Here is a 19,016-nt window from a genome sequence, read left to right as displayed (position 1 = left end):
CCGGTTCGATCCCCGGCTCCTCCGGTCCACATGTCGAAGTTTCCTTGGGCGAGATGCTGAAGTGTGTCAAAGCGCTTTGAGAGGTCGGAAGACTAGAGAACATAAACGTATCAGAAACAGTGCGAGTTCAGTTCATGCAGAAGTTGCTTCAATTCATCGAAAACGTTTCTGTTTTGTGATTCTTCGTTCACCGTGGAGGGTAACACGTGATGAGTAATTGATATATATAAGATCATTTTGGGGAAGTTTTCCTTTAGGAATGAACAATATGGCAGATTTAGGTTAAATCTGATCTATAGATTAGAACAATAACTAATAATTCAGTCAGGATGCCAAGTCACAAATTCACTTTTATTGCCATTATGTTGAATTAAGTTGCATCTTGTCACAATGTAGCTTCATCTACAGCGTTGCTCTTTATTTTTATCCTCCTCTTCTTCCTCTCTGTCCAGTACTGGCCTCCATCGTTGCTGTATTTATTGTGCTCAAGCTCTGATTTATAAGTGAACTTATTATACAAAAGTGTTTTCACATGTGGCGATGTGGGAAGACGATAGTAAATAGTGTTTACAGTTTTGCTAATAGTGTGTTATAATATTACAAACCGTGCTTGTAGTTTAGCACACTTGGTAAAGTGTTAATGATTCTCAGAAAGAAATATAAGCACAAGGAGTAAATTCAGTATCAAGTCTCTCATGACTCGTGTTTAAGACCAAGCTGTAATTAAACACATTTAAACAATGAACCTGACAGATACTGAATATCCTCTGTGCAGGCTGAAGTAAATGAATCTTCGCATCTCTGCTCGATGTTGCACACTTCCTTCCCTCGGGCTCGACCTGCTGGTCGCTTCCCAGTCTTGCAGAATATTTTAGTATTTGACATGTGACTGTACGTGCTCTGCAGCAGAGGAGCTACAGGAATGTGCTGAGCGTGTTATCCACAGTGGCCAGATGCAGGTACTCTGGCTGGTCACTCTCAGACTCCACCTCTGATGCCTCGTCGTCCTCTTTGCTCTGACTGGAGAGCGGCGTCCTCCTCTGGATGGAGCCTCGAGAGCGCCGCTCCAGACACGCCAGGATCATGTTGGCGAGGTCCTGCTGGAGCCGCTGGAAGTTCTCCCTGGAGAAGCAGCGAAGCAGGACAAACTTTAAAACTGCACAGCTCTTCCACTTCTATTCAGATATAATGTAGATATTTATTTACAGACATTTCTCATTATTGTATTTTCTTTTTTGTACATTTATGTTTCTTGCACATTTTATTTTTTATTACTTATTTCTCCATTTTAATTGATCTTACTGTGTGTATATATGCACCGTTATACACCAAAGCAATAAACTAAACCCTGATACAGAGCCAGGTTCAAACGAGGCTCTAACGGCGTGTCAGGCTGCAGTAAATGTGCAGGACAAAAACAAGATTTAACGTGTTAATTAGGGATTTTTTGGAGGTGCAGGTTGGCCAGATGTGGTCGCCTCTGGGCAGCGCCAGGCTAGCTGTTAGCGCTAGCTGTTAGCGCTAGCTTATGCTAAGCTAAGATAACCGGCTGCTGCCCTTAATTTGTGACTTAAAAGTTGCGTTAAACATTTTTAAGCAGACAAATATTTACATACAAAGCTATTAAAAGGTGCATAATAAAATAATTGCTCTTGTCACCTAGTGGCTCAATTCTAGTTGCACCTTTAAATTTAAGAGATTTAGATTTTTCTCTCTTCTAATCAAGAATGTATTTCTCGTAAATTTGTTAGATTATTCACATTTACGCCTTTTCATCTTGGATATTCTGAGCCTCTAATACGCCGTCGTACACGTCAGTCATACATCAGTAAACGTAGTGAAGACATTTGAGGGGAGGACACTTCAGCAGCTGGAGGGTTTTCTTACGTTGTGGGTGGAGTTGGAAGGTCGTAGTCTTCTCCCGTCTCATCTGTCAACCAGTAGGTCGTCTCTGTTCCTTTACCCTTTGAAAACACACATTTACAACATGTGTGGCAGTGAAGTCTGCGGTCGGTGCTCTCTGAGGAATATCTGTGATGAATGATTGTGAATGTGATGGAGAGGCCCATCTTTACCTTCAGAAACGTTTCTCCTTTCATCTCGTACTCGAACTTGCAGTCTGTCCTCTGCAGGATATTTATAGTCGGCTGACTGACGTGGATCCGCAGGGCTGGAGGATATTAAAAGATAAAACAACAGGCATCTGTTTTTTTACCAGCGGCTGCGGCCATTTTATTGAATTAGGTTGATTGGTGGATTCTCTAATTGCACCGGAGTTATGAGAGTGGATATATAAGTGGACCACTACTTACGGTGTCCTGAAGACTCCATGCGAGACGCCGTGTTGACTGTGTCTCCAAACAAACAATATCTGGGCATCTTTATCCCCACAACGCCTGCTGCACACGGACCTGCACACACATGTTCAGTCAGTATCATTACAACCGCTGTCGTACCACATACAGTATCTCTATGGCTTAATATGCCAACATTGATTTGTCATATTTAGGTGTGAAATAGGAGTTTTTACTACTTTTGCAAACAAGCCCACTTGTAAAGATGTAATGAGAATGCATTATTTTTGTATTTGAGAAAACTCAATATAACAATATAATCAAAGATCTTTTTATTTGATTTAAAGCGGCAAAAACTGCAGTTCATCTAATGACCGTTCATCTAATAACGTTTTCATACAGTCTGTGGTTCGAGGCCACATTTTGACATCCACAGAACAGTGTGGTCTCATTTTGAACTGGAGCATCTGCAGATTAATTCCACACCAGATATGTTATGATGCAGTAAAGTTAAGCCTGAGATGATCTGAACGACTTGATGTAAGGAAGCCTGCAGGGACCACTGAGTGAGATTCTTCTTTGTTTGGGAGGTGAGAGACACACCTGGTGGAGATCTGCACTTTTCTACTTATTTTATTGGAAGATTGATAAATAATAAGCAGAGTTCAGTGCCGCCCACCTGAGTGAACGCCGATACGTATCCACACAGGGATACCAGGCAGGTGTCGGAGCTGGAAAGTACCCATGAACGCCAAGATATCCAGCGCCATGCGGCAGATATCTACCGCGTGCCTGTTCCCGTTTCGCTTCGGAAGCCCGGACGCCACCATGTAGGCGTCGCCGATCGTCTCCACCTGAGGGAAGGTGCAAGAAATCATGAAGTCTGTGCCGTCGGTGGATTCATGTCTGTTGAATTTGTCTACAATACCTTGTAGACGTCGTGGTGGTCGAGGATGCTGTCGAAGCCCTTGTAGATGTCGTTGAGCATGTCCACGACTTCCATCGGTGTGCTGTACTGGCACAGTGTGGTGAAGCCGACGATGTCGCTGAAGTATACCGTCACTTCTTCGTACAGCTCTGGCTCCACCACACCCGACTCCTTCAGGCTTTTCACCACCGGGCTTCACAGGGAGCAACAAACACCAATGAAACAAGATGATCCACCTGAGCTTTCATTACAGTTACACCAGTGACTTTTTAAACATTCACCCCCAGAAGGTGTTGCAAGTGTTAAGATAATCTAATGAACAATGTCTTATTTATTAAGTTTGCAATGTATGACCTATGTAGCCCTGAGAATGACCCATGCCATATGTGCATCATTTGGCATGACTGACATGGACTCCATGCTCTAATGAAGTTAAGGGAACCCGTTAATGATCATGAGGAAGTGACCTTCACATCTGTTTTAGATTATGTTGGTGTCATGATCATATGTGCTTCAATGTATGTAATGTAGGAGACAAGGTTTGTGTGTTCATTAAGAACTCAAATATAAGGGGTAGATTCTCTTTGTGAGTTGGGACACTACGCGGTTGTGCTTGGAAGCAGGTAGTGTTCTCATTATTATTGTTTGTTGTACAACGAAATAATAATTAATCAACTATATCTGTGCTTTATCGATTCCTCTCTGTTTCATACCACAATGTTGTGAGCGATAAATATCCACGACACAAGACTGGGCAGTTTTTGAACATGTGGGCTACTTTTCAGGTAAAAAAACCCTGAGAGGCAAGTGAGAGCATTTGTTTTGTCTGAAAGTCTGATCTGAATAGTTTCCTCTCCTGTGTTTATGACTTAAAAACAGGAGAAAGAACATTAAAGAGCTTTTGCCAGGATAATTTCTAATTTTCTCATTTTTGCCTGGTGAAAAAAATTATTCTGAGTTACATTTTATGTCTTTTATTTGTGCGAATAGGTGAAAAAAAGGTTGTCGGTGGAGCCCAGGCAGTTAGCAGGTGATGGCACTCTAATTTAATATTTAATACGTTTTATATTTTAAAATCAGCCATTACAGTTGAAAGAACGAGGAAATTAGCGATACAGACCTTTTCGTACCAGGCTGTAAACATGTTTATTTCTGCTTTAAAGTTGGACATTTTAACATGGGAGTCTATGGGGATTGACTTCCTTTTGGAGCCTCAAGTGGCCGTTCACTGAACTGCCGTTTTTGGCACTTATGTTTATTCATGGCGTAGTGGTGCTCGTCAGCCCCTTGTGGCCAAAATTATGTATTACAACAACAAATACTGAGATCCTAAAATGATCCTGACAAAAATCTGCAAAAACTGTTTTTGAAAAAAGATAAGGAACTTAGTCATAAGTCATTTAGATCAGACTTAAAAAATGGAATACAATCTTTTTTTTTAGGGTTTCCATATTTCTGTGTCGAAAAAAATGTGTTGTGCCCCTTTAAGTGTAAACAGACCCGGGCAGCAGCATGAAGTTGAGGCAGTCTGCTCTGTCCCGCTCCGCTTTGTACAGGACCGTTCTCTCCTCCACGAGGTTCTCCAGGTTTCTTGAATACATCTGCAGCCGTCTGATCATGTTATCCATGTAGCTCTCATTGTCCTGGTTATGAATTTTACTAAAGGGAAGAAAGAAAAAACTTTCACTAAATCTTCTTGGCAACAGGAACCCATGAAAGTAAACACGGCCATTACCTGATGATTTTCCCCAGACAGTTTTCCACCCTCTTAAAGTCGGTTCTTCTTTCTGGATCCTCATCCCAACAGCATTTTATCAACATGTACACCTACGAGACGGAGGACACAAAGTTTTAAAGACACATCCGACACCTAATCGCAGATGAAGTTGGCTTTGACTCACCTCTGATTCTTTCTCTGAAGCTGTGTTAAAGTTAAGATCAGGTCTGAAGTAGGACATGATAACCTTGGCAAGCTTTTCTGTTAGGAAACACACAGATTTTCATACAGTCCCTGAAGGATAATAAGCCTCATTTTGGACTGCTCGTGTAAGTGTGTCCCACCTGCTCGGTCGGAGCAGCATGTGGTGTAGAAGGTGCTTTTTCTGAGAACAATCTCCTGAGCGATGATGGCAAAGCTGTAGACGTCTCCTTTCTGAGACGTGCCCTGTCTCCTCAGATGCTCCGGAGCGGTCCACAAGTCTGAGAGGAGGAAGAGGAAGGAGAATGTGAGAAAGTGAAGAAATACATAGAGACTAGACACACTGTGGATGTTGCTTTTACCTTTGCCGGGGCTAAGAAAGCTGTTGCAGCCAAAGTCTGTGATCTTCACCACCATGCGGTTGTCCACCACACAGTTGGTGGACTTGAGGCGACCGTGCACCTGGATGTGACTGGCATGCAGATAGGACATGCCCTGCAGAGATTCAGATTAAAGGGGCAATAAATCCTCTGTGATCTCTACTGACCTCTACTGGTCATCAGGAGGAACTGCAACAACAACTCCTATGAGAGTATGTGTGTGTCATTCAAGTCTTAAACAAATCATTCACCTTGGTATGAAACTTATAAACCGTTTCACATAAAATATCAAATAAAATCACATTACATTACAGTTACTGAAGAAGGGATAATTTGGCTTTGTTAATTATTGTCAGTTTCAAGAGAACTGCTGTGTGATGACCTTGATCTACTTGTACTTACTGTTTTACAAACAGTTTACACCTCTGTGTATATATATATATATATATTAATTTATAGAATATATATTTATTTATGTATATTAATGTATGTATATATATTTATTTATTATTTATTATAAATAAATATATTTATTTATGTATATATATTTATTTATATATTTATTAATTTATGTATATATATTTCTTTATGTATATATATATTTATTAATTTATGTATGTATGTATATATTTCTTTATGTATATTTATATATATATATATATAAATAAATATATATATTTATTTATGTATATATACTTATTTATGTATAATTAATTTTATAGTTTGTTAATTGATTGATGTACCAATGTTAGTTTATTGATTTCCCAATTTATGGGCGCTTTTATTTAGAAAGGTTTCAGTTAGGACCTCTTTTCTTAAAACGTCCATGTTTAAGTCAAAAGGCATATCAAGGAAATACTCAAATATAACACAATTCAAGATCAGGAAAGAACATGTAACAGTAACTGAACATTTGATAAGTGTGGAAAAGTAATCTGACAAGTATTGTAGTTTATTACGAAAGGACATCATATATAATTATATAACATGTAATAAGTGCTTTTGTATTGCGCTGAGCATATGGCTCCTGCTCTTTCAATCAATAATAAAGCTTCATAAGATATAATATGCCAAATACAAAATAAGCACGTCAGAGTTACATAATGTTTCATCAGCGGAGTTTCTGTCTCACCTTGGCGATGTCATACATGACGGAGATCTTGAACTCCCAGTCCATGAAGGTGTTCTCTGGGTACGAAACCTTGTCGTTCAGCACATACTGGGAGAAACAGATGTAAAATCTGGTAAAATTATATATAGTGTTATATTATGAACAGATTTTCTTAAGTTTCTCATTATTTTGTCATTTCTTTTAGATATAATGTCATTATTTAGAGATACTAAGTCATTATTTAGAGATACTAATTTATTATTTAGAGATACTAAGTTGTTATTTAGAGATACTAATTTATTATTTAGAGATACTAAGTCATTATTTAGAGATACTAAGTCATTATTTAGAGATACTAAGTTGTTATTTAGAGATACTAAGTCATTATTTAGAGATACTAAGTTGTTATTTAGAGATACTAAGTTGTTATTTAGAGATACTATGTTGTTATTTAGAGATACTAAGTTGTTATTTAGAGATACTAAGTTGTTATTTAGAGATACTAAGTTGTTATTTAGAGATATTAAGTCATTATTTAGAGATACTAAGTTGTTATTTAGAGATACTATGTTGTTATTTAGAGATACTAAGTCATTATTTAGAGATACTAAGTCATTATTTAGAGATACTAAGTCATTATTTAGAGATACAAAGTTGTTATTTAGAGATACTAAGTCATTATTTAGAGATACAAAGTTGTTATTTAGAGATACTAAGTCATTATTTAGAGATACTATGTCATTATTTAGAGATACTAAGTCATTATTTAGAGATACTAAGTCATTATTTAGAGATACTAAGTCATTATTTAGAGATACAAAGTTGTTATTTAGAGATACTAAGTCATTATTTAGAGATACTAAGTTGTTATTTAGAGATACTAATTTATTATTTAGAGATACTAAGTCATTATTTAGAGATACTAAGTCATTATTTAGAGATACTAAGTTGTTATTTAGAGATACTAATTTATTATTTAGAGATACTAAGTTGTTATTTAGAGATACTAATTTATTATTTAGAGATACTAAGTCATTATTTAGAGATACTAAGTCATTATTTAGAGATACTAAGTTGTTATTTAGAGATACTAAGTCATTATTTAGAGATACTAAGTTGTTATTTAGAGATACTAAGTTGTTATTTAGAGATACTATGTTGTTATTTAGAGATACTAAGTTGTTATTTAGAGATACTAAGTTGTTATTTAGAGATACTAAGTTGTTATTTAGAGATACTAAGTTGTTATTTAGAGATATTAAGTCATTATTTAGAGATACTAAGTTGTTATTTAGAGATACTATGTTGTTATTTAGAGATACTAAGTCATTATTTAGAGATACTAAGTCATTATTTAGAGATACTAAGTCATTATTTAGAGATACAAAGTTGTTATTTAGAGATACTAAGTCATTATTTAGAGATACAAAGTTGTTATTTAGAGATACTAAGTCATTATTTAGAGATACTATGTCATTATTTAGAGATACTAAGTCATTATTTAGAGATACTAAGTCATTATTTAGAGATACTAAGTCATTATTTAGAGATACAAAGTTGTTATTTAGAGATACTAAGTCATTATTTAGAGATACTATGTCATTATTTAGAGATACTAAGTCATTATTTAGAGATACTAAGTCATTATTTAGAGATACTAAGTCATTATTTAGAGATACTAAGTCATTATTCTAAGATACTAAGTCATTATTTAGAGATACTAAGTCATTATTCTGAGATACTAAGTCGTTATTTAGAGATACTAAGTCATTATTCTGAGATACTAAGTCGTTATTTAGAGATACTAAGTCATTATAATTACTTTTTTATTCTATTTTATAATTTTTTTTACTGTGCCTCCATTTTTTTTTACTGTGCCTCCATATTATTTGCTTGTTCTGTACTAAGAACTGTACTATGATGGACTTCGATATATGCAAACTGAATTTTCCTTTCAAACCTGAATGTACTTGAACTGCCGTACGTACCCTGAGCGACCCCCTCTCTCCGTACTCAAACACTCCGAACACACCCTGATCAAACTGCACCGTGCCATAAAACTTTGTGAGGTTGTAATAGTCGATTTGCATGAGCTGCGGAGAAAAGAAGAAACAGTGACTCTTTTTAAGCCTGGACATGAACACATGAACAAATGTTCCTGCCGTGTGTTCGTGTGTTTTACGTCATTAAGCTCAAACATCTGGGTGTTGTTGAAGTTCCCGTCCGAGTGCTCCAGCTCCTTCAGAATCACAACCTGAAAACATTCGAGCAGCAATCAAATCTTCACGTTCAGTGTCGTGAAAAAGCTTGTTTCATTTGAAGAACTGTTTACCTTCTTATCGTAGAGCGCACGGCGGATCGGGAATTTCATGTTTTTCCTCTCGTCATCAATCTGATGGCGGCAGATTAGGGTAAAAACTTTAACTAACAGATATCACAATTAAACTTTTGATTACTTACATTAAGAAAACATTTTTTTGTATTATAAGTTTTCTAAAATGTTATGTTTAAATATGCAGATGAGGCATCATCTTATTAAATATGTGCTCATTTGCCTACATTTCCAGAATGTGTTCAATGTTGACATATTAGAGTCAAAGGTTTTTACAGAGGGGATTTTGAAATATTCTCAGTTACAAGGTTGTTGTTTGATAAACAAGACACTGATGGTGCAGCCCTGTATTGTACCTTTTTATAAAGCCTTTTCTTTTCTACCAAAAATGTTTTGTGCTGGTCTCCATAGTGACCAAGAGGTTTACATTTACTTTACTTTAAGAGAGACGACATTGAGTTCGTTGTTCTCCAGCAGTGTGATGAGATCAGAGGCGATGTGCGACCAGCGCTTCCTGACCTGACGTTCTCTCCTGTTCTGTCTGCACAGGAAATGAAATTTGACATTTCATTTACAAAGACCAACTCTGCTTTATGGTTGATAATATTCAAATTTGAGATGCATCATTTTATTCACAATTGAAATTCAATTTTATGCACATTCTCTGAAACTTCAATTGAAAACTGATTTTCATGCATCTGCAGTTTATTTCCATTTATCTAAAGGACAGTTAGAAGTAAACATCAAAAATCATTGTCACTTTACTCAGTGTGATGTCCTTGATTAGAGGTTTTAAGCATTGGAGTTGGTTGAGCACTCACCTGTAGAAAATGAAGGCGATGGTGGCCACTACAACCACAGTAACAGCCAACACAATGACGATAATGTCATGAAATTCCAGGCCTAAAGGAGTAAGCACAGAAACAGTAAAACCTTTAATCGGGATAAAAAGTTTCACTCTTTATAACACGTCTGAGTTAATTCTCTGATCATTTTATTGACAGCAATAAACTGCCGAAGTCCACCTAACAGGTGTGCTGTGTCTGCTCATACGTGTGCACGGGTGTAAATGTGCGTAGAAAGACAGTTTATGATTATAGGTTGTGACGGCCAGCTGATACAATCAGGCTGGTGTGTGTGTGTGTGTGTGTGTGTGTGTGTGTGTGTGTGTGTGTGTGTGTTGTGGGGACATATATCTTTTTCACACAGTGACATTGCAGGGACTCGCCTTCCTACGTCCCCATAACGTAAATCATTACATTTCAGTGTGAAGGTTTAGCTTAAGGTTAGGGTAAGTCCCCATGAAATTAAAGTAAGTCAATGTTATGTCTTCTAAAGTGAGGGGAAAACAATGGTGTGTGTGTGTGTTGTGGGGACATACATCTTTTTCACACAGTGACATTGTGGGGACTCGCTTCCCTAAGTCCCCATAACGTAAATCATTACATTTCAGTGTGAAGGTTTAGCTTAAGGTTAGGGTAAGTCACCAGGAAATTAAAGTAAATGTTATGTCTTCTAAAGTGATGGGAATACAATGGTGTGTGTGTGTTGTGGGGACATAAATCTGTTTACAGTCACAATGTGTTACCTTCTTTTTGGGGACAAAATGAGAGTCCCCACAACGTAAATCATTACATTTGTGAATACGTGGTTTAGAGTTAAGGTTAAGTTAAGGGTAAGTCTCCAGAAAGTCAACGTAATGTCCGCTAAAATAATGGAAACATAAGTGTGTGTGTGTGTGTGTGTGTGTGTGTGTGTGTGTGTGTGTGTGTGTGTGTGTGTGTGTGTTTTAGATGTACCTTGGTCTGGTATGGAATCAGGAAGTTTTTTCCCCCAGATGAAGGAAGGGTCCGTGTCAACCACCTTGGTTTCATTGTGCTCAGTGTCGAATGTGAATAAAAGTCGGTACTAAAAGATCCCATGAAGAAGGAGAAATTGAAACATTTAAGGATATGGCAAAAGATTCAGCACAAAATGCACAAGAATTAGCCCAGGAGAACAATGCACCTTGTTGTCATTAGTGGTGTAAATGACTGAGAGGTTCACATCTCTGTCTCCGTGCTTGTCCAGCTTGTAGAGTCCAGCACTTCCTGCGCAGAATCATAAAAACATCTTTATAGACAAACAAACGGCCGACACATTAGTCAGCCTCAGCTGTTTGTTTTCTGTTCACTGTTGGGACTACTGCAAACTAGAAGCACTCAGGTTGTATAGGTAGATAAAAGTATAAAATGATCAGCTTCAAAATACACTTAAAGTACAAAAAGTTGAAGTTCTCGGCCCATTTCAGAATATTATATATTATATTATCGTATTATAATTGTTGATGCATTAATGTGTTCATCACAGGAGCTTTATTTTTACTTTATATACTGCCTGCTAGCTTGGGAATTTCACCAAGGGATCAATAAAGTTTATCGATTGATCTGAAAGTAACTAAAGCTGTCACATTAAAATAAAGGAGTAAAACGTACAATATTTGCCTCTGAATTATAGTCGAGTCAAGTATAAAGAAGCAGGAAATTAACATTTTGTATCTTTTTACTGTCATTAGTGGAAATATAGTGGTATAAAAGAGCCTGATAGAAGTAACAGCTTCTCTTTGAGTGTGTCACTCAATCACACTCACACCCAATTACACACAGCTGCTGCCTGCAGGCTCTAACACCTTCTCACTTCTGTCAGCGGAAAATACAAATAAGTGACGGCAGCTTCCATCTGTTGGGTCTCACACAAAACAGGAAGCAATGTCAACTCTGACGGCTGTTTTCAGGGTCATGTCACAAGTGTTTATTCAGACTTTTACAATTACAACCATGTACCTTGTCAGTACTTTATGAGATGACCCAGTGTTTTGAGACTTCATATGTTAACCTTTTAGACCAATTAAAATGTTTTGTATCTGTGTCACGTGGGTTTCGCTACTGCCCCTTTAAGAGACGAATGGCAGGTTTCAGCCAATGACAGAAGTGAACGTGAACACAGATTATGACCGATTCTCTCGCCCCAAATAAATATTGGACCCATTTCTCACAAGCAACATATGTTCTCAACGTTCTGCCAATAAAATGACATTTTTCAGAGAAATCAGGAGAAATCTGGCAACACGGAGCGTTAACATCAGTCAAACTTTTTCAAAATGTTAATAATCTTTGGCTGTGCTTTGAGCTAAATGCTAACATCAGAATGCTAATATGCTGTTTAGCAAGTTTAATGTTTTCTTGTTTGTGAAGCGTGTTAGCTTACATTTGCTAATAAGCACCAAACAGCTGATGGGAATGACATTTGTTAAGCAGGTAATTTAAAGTTTTAGACATTTTGATGATGACCTCAGTGTTTCTAAAATCATTTAAGCAGCTTTGTCTGCTCTTTGTTACTCAAGGCTTTTTGAGTTTTCACTTTGCTGGTTTCTCCGTCAAATACATTTATTTTATTCTTTTATATATGTGTTCCTTCTCTCCCTTCATCCCACTAACTTATTAAGTTATATATGTATATATTTGACTTATTCCTGCATTTTATTATTGCACCATTATGTCCTTGCACTATTTTATTTATTTTTATGTCCACAACTACGCTGTGGCTGTTGTGCATATGACCATAAAGCCTCTCAATCTTTAACTCTTCCTCCTTTCTTACCATTGAAAGTGATGTTTCTGAAGTTATTCACAGTGACAAACTCTATCTGCTGAACATCCGACTTATTCTTATCAACAATGTCCCTCATCAGCTGGCCTATCAGCAGCACTGAATCGTGGTACGCAGCCATATAATCATTCATCTGCAGAGAGAGAGAGAAACAAGTTGATTATTGGAACTCATTTCTGGATATAATCGTATTAATAAATGTAAAATGAGAGGATCAGAGGAACATCGATTGATGCTGGACAGGGATTTTAAATGTAATATGACATTTAATTCACTCCTGTTGTATTGGGGTGAATGCAGTGGAGACAGTAAAACAAAAACTAATAAGTTAATAAATAACATGACATAACACGGATTCCAAGATTAAAATCGTAAATTAATGAGAAAAATACAAATATTTACAAGACAAAAACTCTAAAACTTACTAAATTATATCAACTTAAATTACCACAGGAAGTAAGGTGAGAAAATATTCTTATCTATAATTTAGGAGAACTGGCCCTTTAACTCTCTTATAAAGATGCACACACAGCAATAGTTTGACATTTTGAGAAATATTTCCCAAAATGTCAAACTATTTTTAAACGGCAGTACGAGGAAGAAGGGAGTCATGTGTCCTCACCGTGTTGTTGTCTGTCAGGTCCGTGTTGATAATGTAGTGTCTGGTGTTGGGCATCGTCAGCACCAACACGTTCCTCATGGACGGCAGCGACGATGTGTTGGTGTAATATTGATCGCTGTGGAGCGGAGAGGCGTCGTCATTCCCACGTCATTATATTTATTACTTATTTGTAATTCTCTGCCTAAAAGGATCTGAAGCTGGCATATTCAGTAAAATATTTTTTAATCAATATTTTAATGAGGATACACATATCCAATATATATATATATATATATATATATATATATATAAATTATATTCTATATATATATATATATATCCAATATAAACGGATCTGTCATTGAAAATTATGAAATGTCATAACATAAGCATGAAGTTAGAAAAGTTAAACATTTTAAATATAATGTATTCCAGTTGTTTCCAACCCTTTTGGTCAGACATCAACGCCAAGCAGCGTATTACAAATTACTTTATCTGGACATTATTGAACTATTAATGACACAAGTGGATATAAAAGTGGATATTACAATAATACAATTAAAATGTCAATGTTTAGGTCAGTTTGCATCTGTATTACTGCGTTTTAAGCATTTATTCATTAATTTATTTCACTTATTTCTTCATTGCATTTAGATAACTATCTCACTAACTTTGAGAGAGGACTGTCACAATATCAGATTTTCACTACACGATTATCGTGGCCGAAAGAATTCATGATAAAGAGATTATTGCGAAATCTATAGAACTTTTTGAAAATAAATAAAGTTTTTTTGGGCGTTTTGTCTCCTTTTTGGCAAATTAATTACACTCAAAACATGAGAGTAGAAGGTGGAGAGAAAGTCTGAAATTATTTAAAAGGTGCTAGATTATTCACACGATATTATCATGTGTGTATAGTTAACATAATATCAATAATTAATTGTATTAATATCATGTTTTATCGTCAATACCGGCGACACCCCTACTTTAAGATAATAATTTCAACCATTTATTATTATGCTAATTATTTCTCTTTGCTTCTCTGCTCACTTTCTAACTATTATAGTTATTATATAACTATAATATATATAAACACTATAATAAGTGCCAACATGTTTCTTGGTACTTGGTGCATGTGTCTACATGCACCAAGTACCAAGATCAGAAAAAAAAACGAGAGAAACTGCAAAATTAGAGACGTAGAAAGAGATGAAATGATATAAAGACGACTGACTTGTAAAGATCAATCAGGATAAAGAGAATATCGCTGCTGTCTGCCTCGGAGATACTCTTCATCTCCTCTACATCCATTGGTGATCCGCACATGATGAACACTGCAAACAGAGAAACTGTATTAAAACACAGACCGGTTAATGTTTGCACCTTTATCATAGGAGCCGTGTGGGAGTGGAACATTTACACTTTAACCTTGAAACTGAGGTTAATACCAAATCCAAAATGCCCTTTTTAATAGCTGCATCAAAGTAAAACAAAAAGCTACGGTATGTGCACAAGTTAATATTTCTACAGTAGGCTGATATAATTAACTAATAAATGTATTCTGTTGTGTAATAACTGACAAATGCACGTATTTACATAGCTAATGTGAAGAAATGTTAGGTACTATATGTATTAAACAAAGCTCAACTCACTCAGAACTGTGACTCATTGTGATCATAATCACTGCGATATTGTGAATGCATAATATGAGCGCGCCCCCATGGCAGAGTCGTTCGAATACCCCGTATGATGTGACGTGATGACGTCAGACGTCAAAGACCAGAAATGATATATACACGGATGTAACCGAGAGGCGGGACGTTTTTCAGTGGAGCAGGGGAGAGAGAGGCCGCAAAACAGGAACGTCTCTCAGCTGAGAATATGTTGCATGCTTGGCTCAACACGGGCTACACCGTAAATCTCGATGGTTGTTGAGATGTGTCCTTTTATGGTCGTATGGTTCAAAGTGGGAGACTTGTCATTATCAACCTCTGAAAGTCAAATCTACCAGTCCAGAGGGAGATATTCTGAGTAACCTGGTCTAACAATGATGTTCCCCCTCAGCGAGGGAAATGTATTTTCTCTCGGATTACGTTTGTTTTTTTGTTAAATCCGGTGAGGGAGGCAGTTGGTGATGGATGAGTCAAAAAACACAGTGAGACCCGTGTTCGGGTCCCGTACGAAACATAAAGTCAATGTTGACTTATTTTAACTTACGTACGTAACTTAAGTTACATAAAAAACGTATCTTAACCCAAATCAATTTTGTATAAATTAACTAAATGACCCACGTGTTTAAAACTGTAATCAGAGAGAAATAAGTTTCCCTCCAAAATACCATTTATGCAACATCTTTCATCGTCTGAGTTTACTTCCTGACAGTCTGGAAAAAGAACTTGAATACAATGAATGTACAATAATTAAATTCCATGTCTGTGTTGTGCATTTCTTAAAGAAAAGACTCACAGTTGCTCGTCCTGTTGCGTGCTATCAGTGCTTTTTGCAGATCGTCTGGTTTGCGCAGCACCGTTCTCTGAATCTTTTGGGAAAACTTGCTCGAGTCTGCATCAAGTGCATTTATATACCTGTAGGAGAACATCGCTTAGAAGTTAAAAAGGCAACAACGAGGTCAGTGGTTCACTGGAGATCGCTCAAAAATCCTCCAAATCGCAGTTATTGCATTCACTGTTTGGGTTAATTGTAAAGTTCATCAGTTGTTCTGTACTGTTATTGTTATGCATTGAATATAATATGAAATATCCATTAAATATGTCACTTAGTCAGGGGTCGTCAGTTTCCCTAATTATAGAAAAGGTGTCCCTTGAGGTGACTCACCAAAAGCAATCCTCCGTGTTGCTCTGTTTCTTGTAAACGTAAGCCGTCTCCCACTCAGATTTTAACTTGTTGTTGTCTTGCCAGAAGTTGATGAAAAAGTCGGAGATCTTGCGTGCCGGCGGCAGGAGGCGCTGCAGGTTGACCGTGTTGTCGCAGGAGAGACCGAAGCTTCCCGCCGAGATGATGGGCGTACCAAGCTTCAGACCTTTTTCCACACTGACAGAGAGACAGAAGAGGAGAGCAATAGAGAACTACAAATACATGGAGGGAAAAAACAGGTGGATCGAAGAGACATGTAGCTACAGACACATCCACTACAAAAAATGTTCAGGAGTAGATCCAACAGGCAAATCCTGCAAAATGCGCTTACTCAACCATTTGGAAAGTAGCGTAGGTGCAGGTTGGCCCGAGCACGGCACACCCCAGGGTGCCCGAATTCTGCAAGAGAATAGATTTTGTCTGTCAGTGCGGGTGTTTGTTCCACTTTTGTGTTATGTACTTTTAACTACATTTGATATCGTGAATTTCTTTGCAGCGTTGCTTGTACACGCAAATTAACTTTATGTGTCCAACTAAGTGAGAAATGAACTTGAAACAAACAGTTAGTTTGAACACTGTAGTACCCCTTTGGACCCTGTTTAGCTGTGACCTCTTTCCAGCCAATCATGCTTTGTGAAGACTATTCCATGCATCATAGCTGAGTAGCTGTGATGAGTTTAAAGCGAGTGCTTTAAAAACAAAACAAAAAAACCCAGAAAAGTCGTAAATTTGTTTGTCATTTTAAGCCTCTGGTGCGATAGTGTGACATTTCCCACGTGGCAACGCTGCTATGTGTACCTGTTTAAAAGCAAGTATATCAGGTGGATGTGAACTGTACTCACAATCAAGGTCTTCAGCTCGTCCACTCCCTCACACACGCTGCTCTGGCAGCCTCTATGTCGATAAAAGGTTGTGTTGAACCCGGCATAGTTAGCCGTGAGATTAAACCTTGCATCTTTATGTGGTTTGTGGTTACAAGGAAAGGCAGAAGAAACATTTCATTAATTTAAAAAAACAAAACAGAAAACACTTTTTATGGGTTATAGATCGTCTGCATGTTGAAGCTGTGCGGACAGGGCTGTAGTGCAATCATCTTTTAAAACCAAAACTGCAACATGTAGGAAATGGAGTAAATGGTACATTTGTCTGCACAAGCTGCAAATGTTAGCATGTCTAGCTCACCAGCTTACTAACGTTACCTACAGTAGTAGCCGAACCCAGTGTTACGTCCAAGGCCAGCGGCAGTTAATACTGTTATTTTGTAATAGTACACATTCATGACTCGCACATTCACTGTGCAGTATTTTCCCAGAGTGTGGGAGCCGTTCCTGGATGCTACTTTATCATAAGCCAATGCTAGCGGCTCTGCCTTGGATTTGGGGACCTTTACACTCCAGCAACCTCCGCTAACTTGTTTCCAAGAGAGCTCAGTGTTTTAACACGATATCAGGTCATCTTAAAACATCATCAGCGCTGAACCAACCAATAAAATATTAGCTTGATCTGCAGGAATGAGTTCAAAAACCAGGAAATGAGTTAGCATTTTAGCACTTTCTGTTCCTTTGTCTCAAAGTCAATGGGTTTTTGGTTAGATGCCTGATATAAACACAAGCTGAAGAGATTTTAACTTTGTGTTCTACTCGTGAATTCTGAATTTTAATGGTCGCAAGTTATGCCGAACGTTAGCCTGTTGCTACTGCCGATTGAATTTACACGTTAAAAAGTGGTGTTCATTTGTAAAGATTATCTTGTTAAACAAAACGTGATTTGATTGCCACAGAGTTTATTTTCTGCTTTAACCCAAAAAACAATGGAAAAATCCAATTGTATTTTTAATGAGGGAACCAGTTCGAGTGTAACTTCTGGGGTTTGTCTAGTTACTGTGATAACATATTGGCCACTAACAACAACTGACATTTCAGCTGGTAAAATCAAGTCAAGTGAGTCAAAACTTAATAAATGTTATTATTATTATCATCAACATTAAGAAAGCATCACGGATGATTATTTATTTTTTGTTCATAATATAATGACTCATATCTGATAACATATATCACATTAATGTCACACTAAATCATATCTTATCTGTTATCAGCCATTGCTTCACTGTTCCCCTGAAATCTAAAGCGATAGACTTCTCTGGTTACAGTGGAAACATTAGATAAGATGCAAGCCAAGAAAATGTGAAACGAACAATTCCTAAAAAAGAGCCTAAAATACTGTAACCGCGGGACAACCCTAAACACTTTTGTACAAGCGTTGGCTTTGAGATGATATATATGAATCATGTGGATTTACATATGTGTTCAAATGCAACCAGCTACACACGCACAGATCATTTTATGTCCCACATTTCTCCTGCAGAATCTAAAGTACAATATCATTCTGTGCATACATGCAGATGTCTTTATGTTTAAGTACCTTCTGCAGCATTAATGGTTGAATCTGTCTCTATGGCCTTCTGTATTTCTCCCCTCACAAACCTCAGACTCCAGGGAGACTCTTCATCCTCCAGCAGGATCACATTGATTGTAGCCCCTTCCGGACACGGTCTGATGCCCCAACATGGAGCGGCAACAATCCTCAAGACGCACAAACACAACTTCCACCACCCCGCTCCCATATTTCATCTGCAGGCGTTTATATTTTTGAGCTGTTAAAGAAAGTCCATGATTTCCGTCTGCTCCAGAGTCCAGAGCTGTAAAGTAAAGTTCTCTTAGACAAAGAAATGTTTTCTGATCCACAACTAAAAAGCCTCTTTTACAAAATCCAGTCGTTTCTCTTCTCTGAGTCATTCGCTTCTCACATTCACGCTCGTCTGTTCCCCTGAGTGGCCGCTCACCTGTCCTCTTCCACATGAAGTTGTTAATATACAACCTGTAAAGACACAGAGGAGGGCCATATAACCTTCTCTCTGTTGTTGTGCCAAG

At 37.4% G+C, this 19,016-nt stretch overlaps 1 protein-coding gene across 1 annotated transcript; it reads right to left on the bottom strand.

The window, feature by feature from the left end:
- Positions 1-355: 355 nt before the first annotated feature.
- gucy2cb (guanylate cyclase 2Cb) lies at positions 356-18,709 on the bottom strand. The gene is made up of 27 exons (XM_029456326.1): positions 18,508-18,709; positions 16,929-17,041; positions 16,418-16,485; positions 16,048-16,263; positions 15,679-15,797; positions 14,447-14,546; positions 13,234-13,348; positions 12,603-12,744; positions 10,971-11,053; positions 10,763-10,871; positions 9,785-9,866; positions 9,402-9,504; positions 8,964-9,023; positions 8,814-8,885; positions 8,620-8,724; positions 6,653-6,739; positions 5,503-5,635; positions 5,284-5,421; positions 5,124-5,200; positions 4,958-5,049; positions 4,723-4,881; positions 3,223-3,415; positions 2,974-3,148; positions 2,313-2,411; positions 2,076-2,170; positions 1,888-1,964; positions 356-1,122 (listed from the first exon to the last, which is right to left on the bottom strand). Exons 1-27 carry the CDS (start codon positions 18,707-18,709, stop codon positions 915-917), a joined length of 3,222 nt encoding a protein of 1,073 aa, XP_029312186.1. The 3' UTR covers positions 356-914.
- Positions 18,710-19,016: the final 307 nt, after the last annotated feature.

The sequence above is a fragment of the Cottoperca gobio genome, chromosome 19 (assembly GCF_900634415.1).
Source record: "Cottoperca gobio chromosome 19, fCotGob3.1, whole genome shotgun sequence".
In the NCBI taxonomy this organism is placed as follows: Eukaryota; Metazoa; Chordata; class Actinopteri; order Perciformes; family Bovichtidae; genus Cottoperca; species Cottoperca gobio.
Note: the sequence above shows the minus strand (reverse complement) of the source record. Positions and strands in the feature narration are given on the sequence as shown.

Coding starts and splice junctions, on each gene's coding strand:
- gucy2cb (XM_029456326.1), bottom strand. CDS start 18,709: ATGGGAGCGGGGTGGTGGAAGTTGTGTTTGTGCGTCTTGAGGATTGTT. Junction 16,264..16,417: donor GCTACTTTCCAAATGGTTGA/GTAAGCGCATTT, acceptor TCTCTCTGTCAG/TGTGGAAAAAGGTCTGAAGC. Junction 5,422..5,502: donor CTTTCTTAGCCCCGGCAAAG/GTAAAAGCAACA, acceptor TCCTCCTCTCAG/ACTTGTGGACCGCTCCGGAG.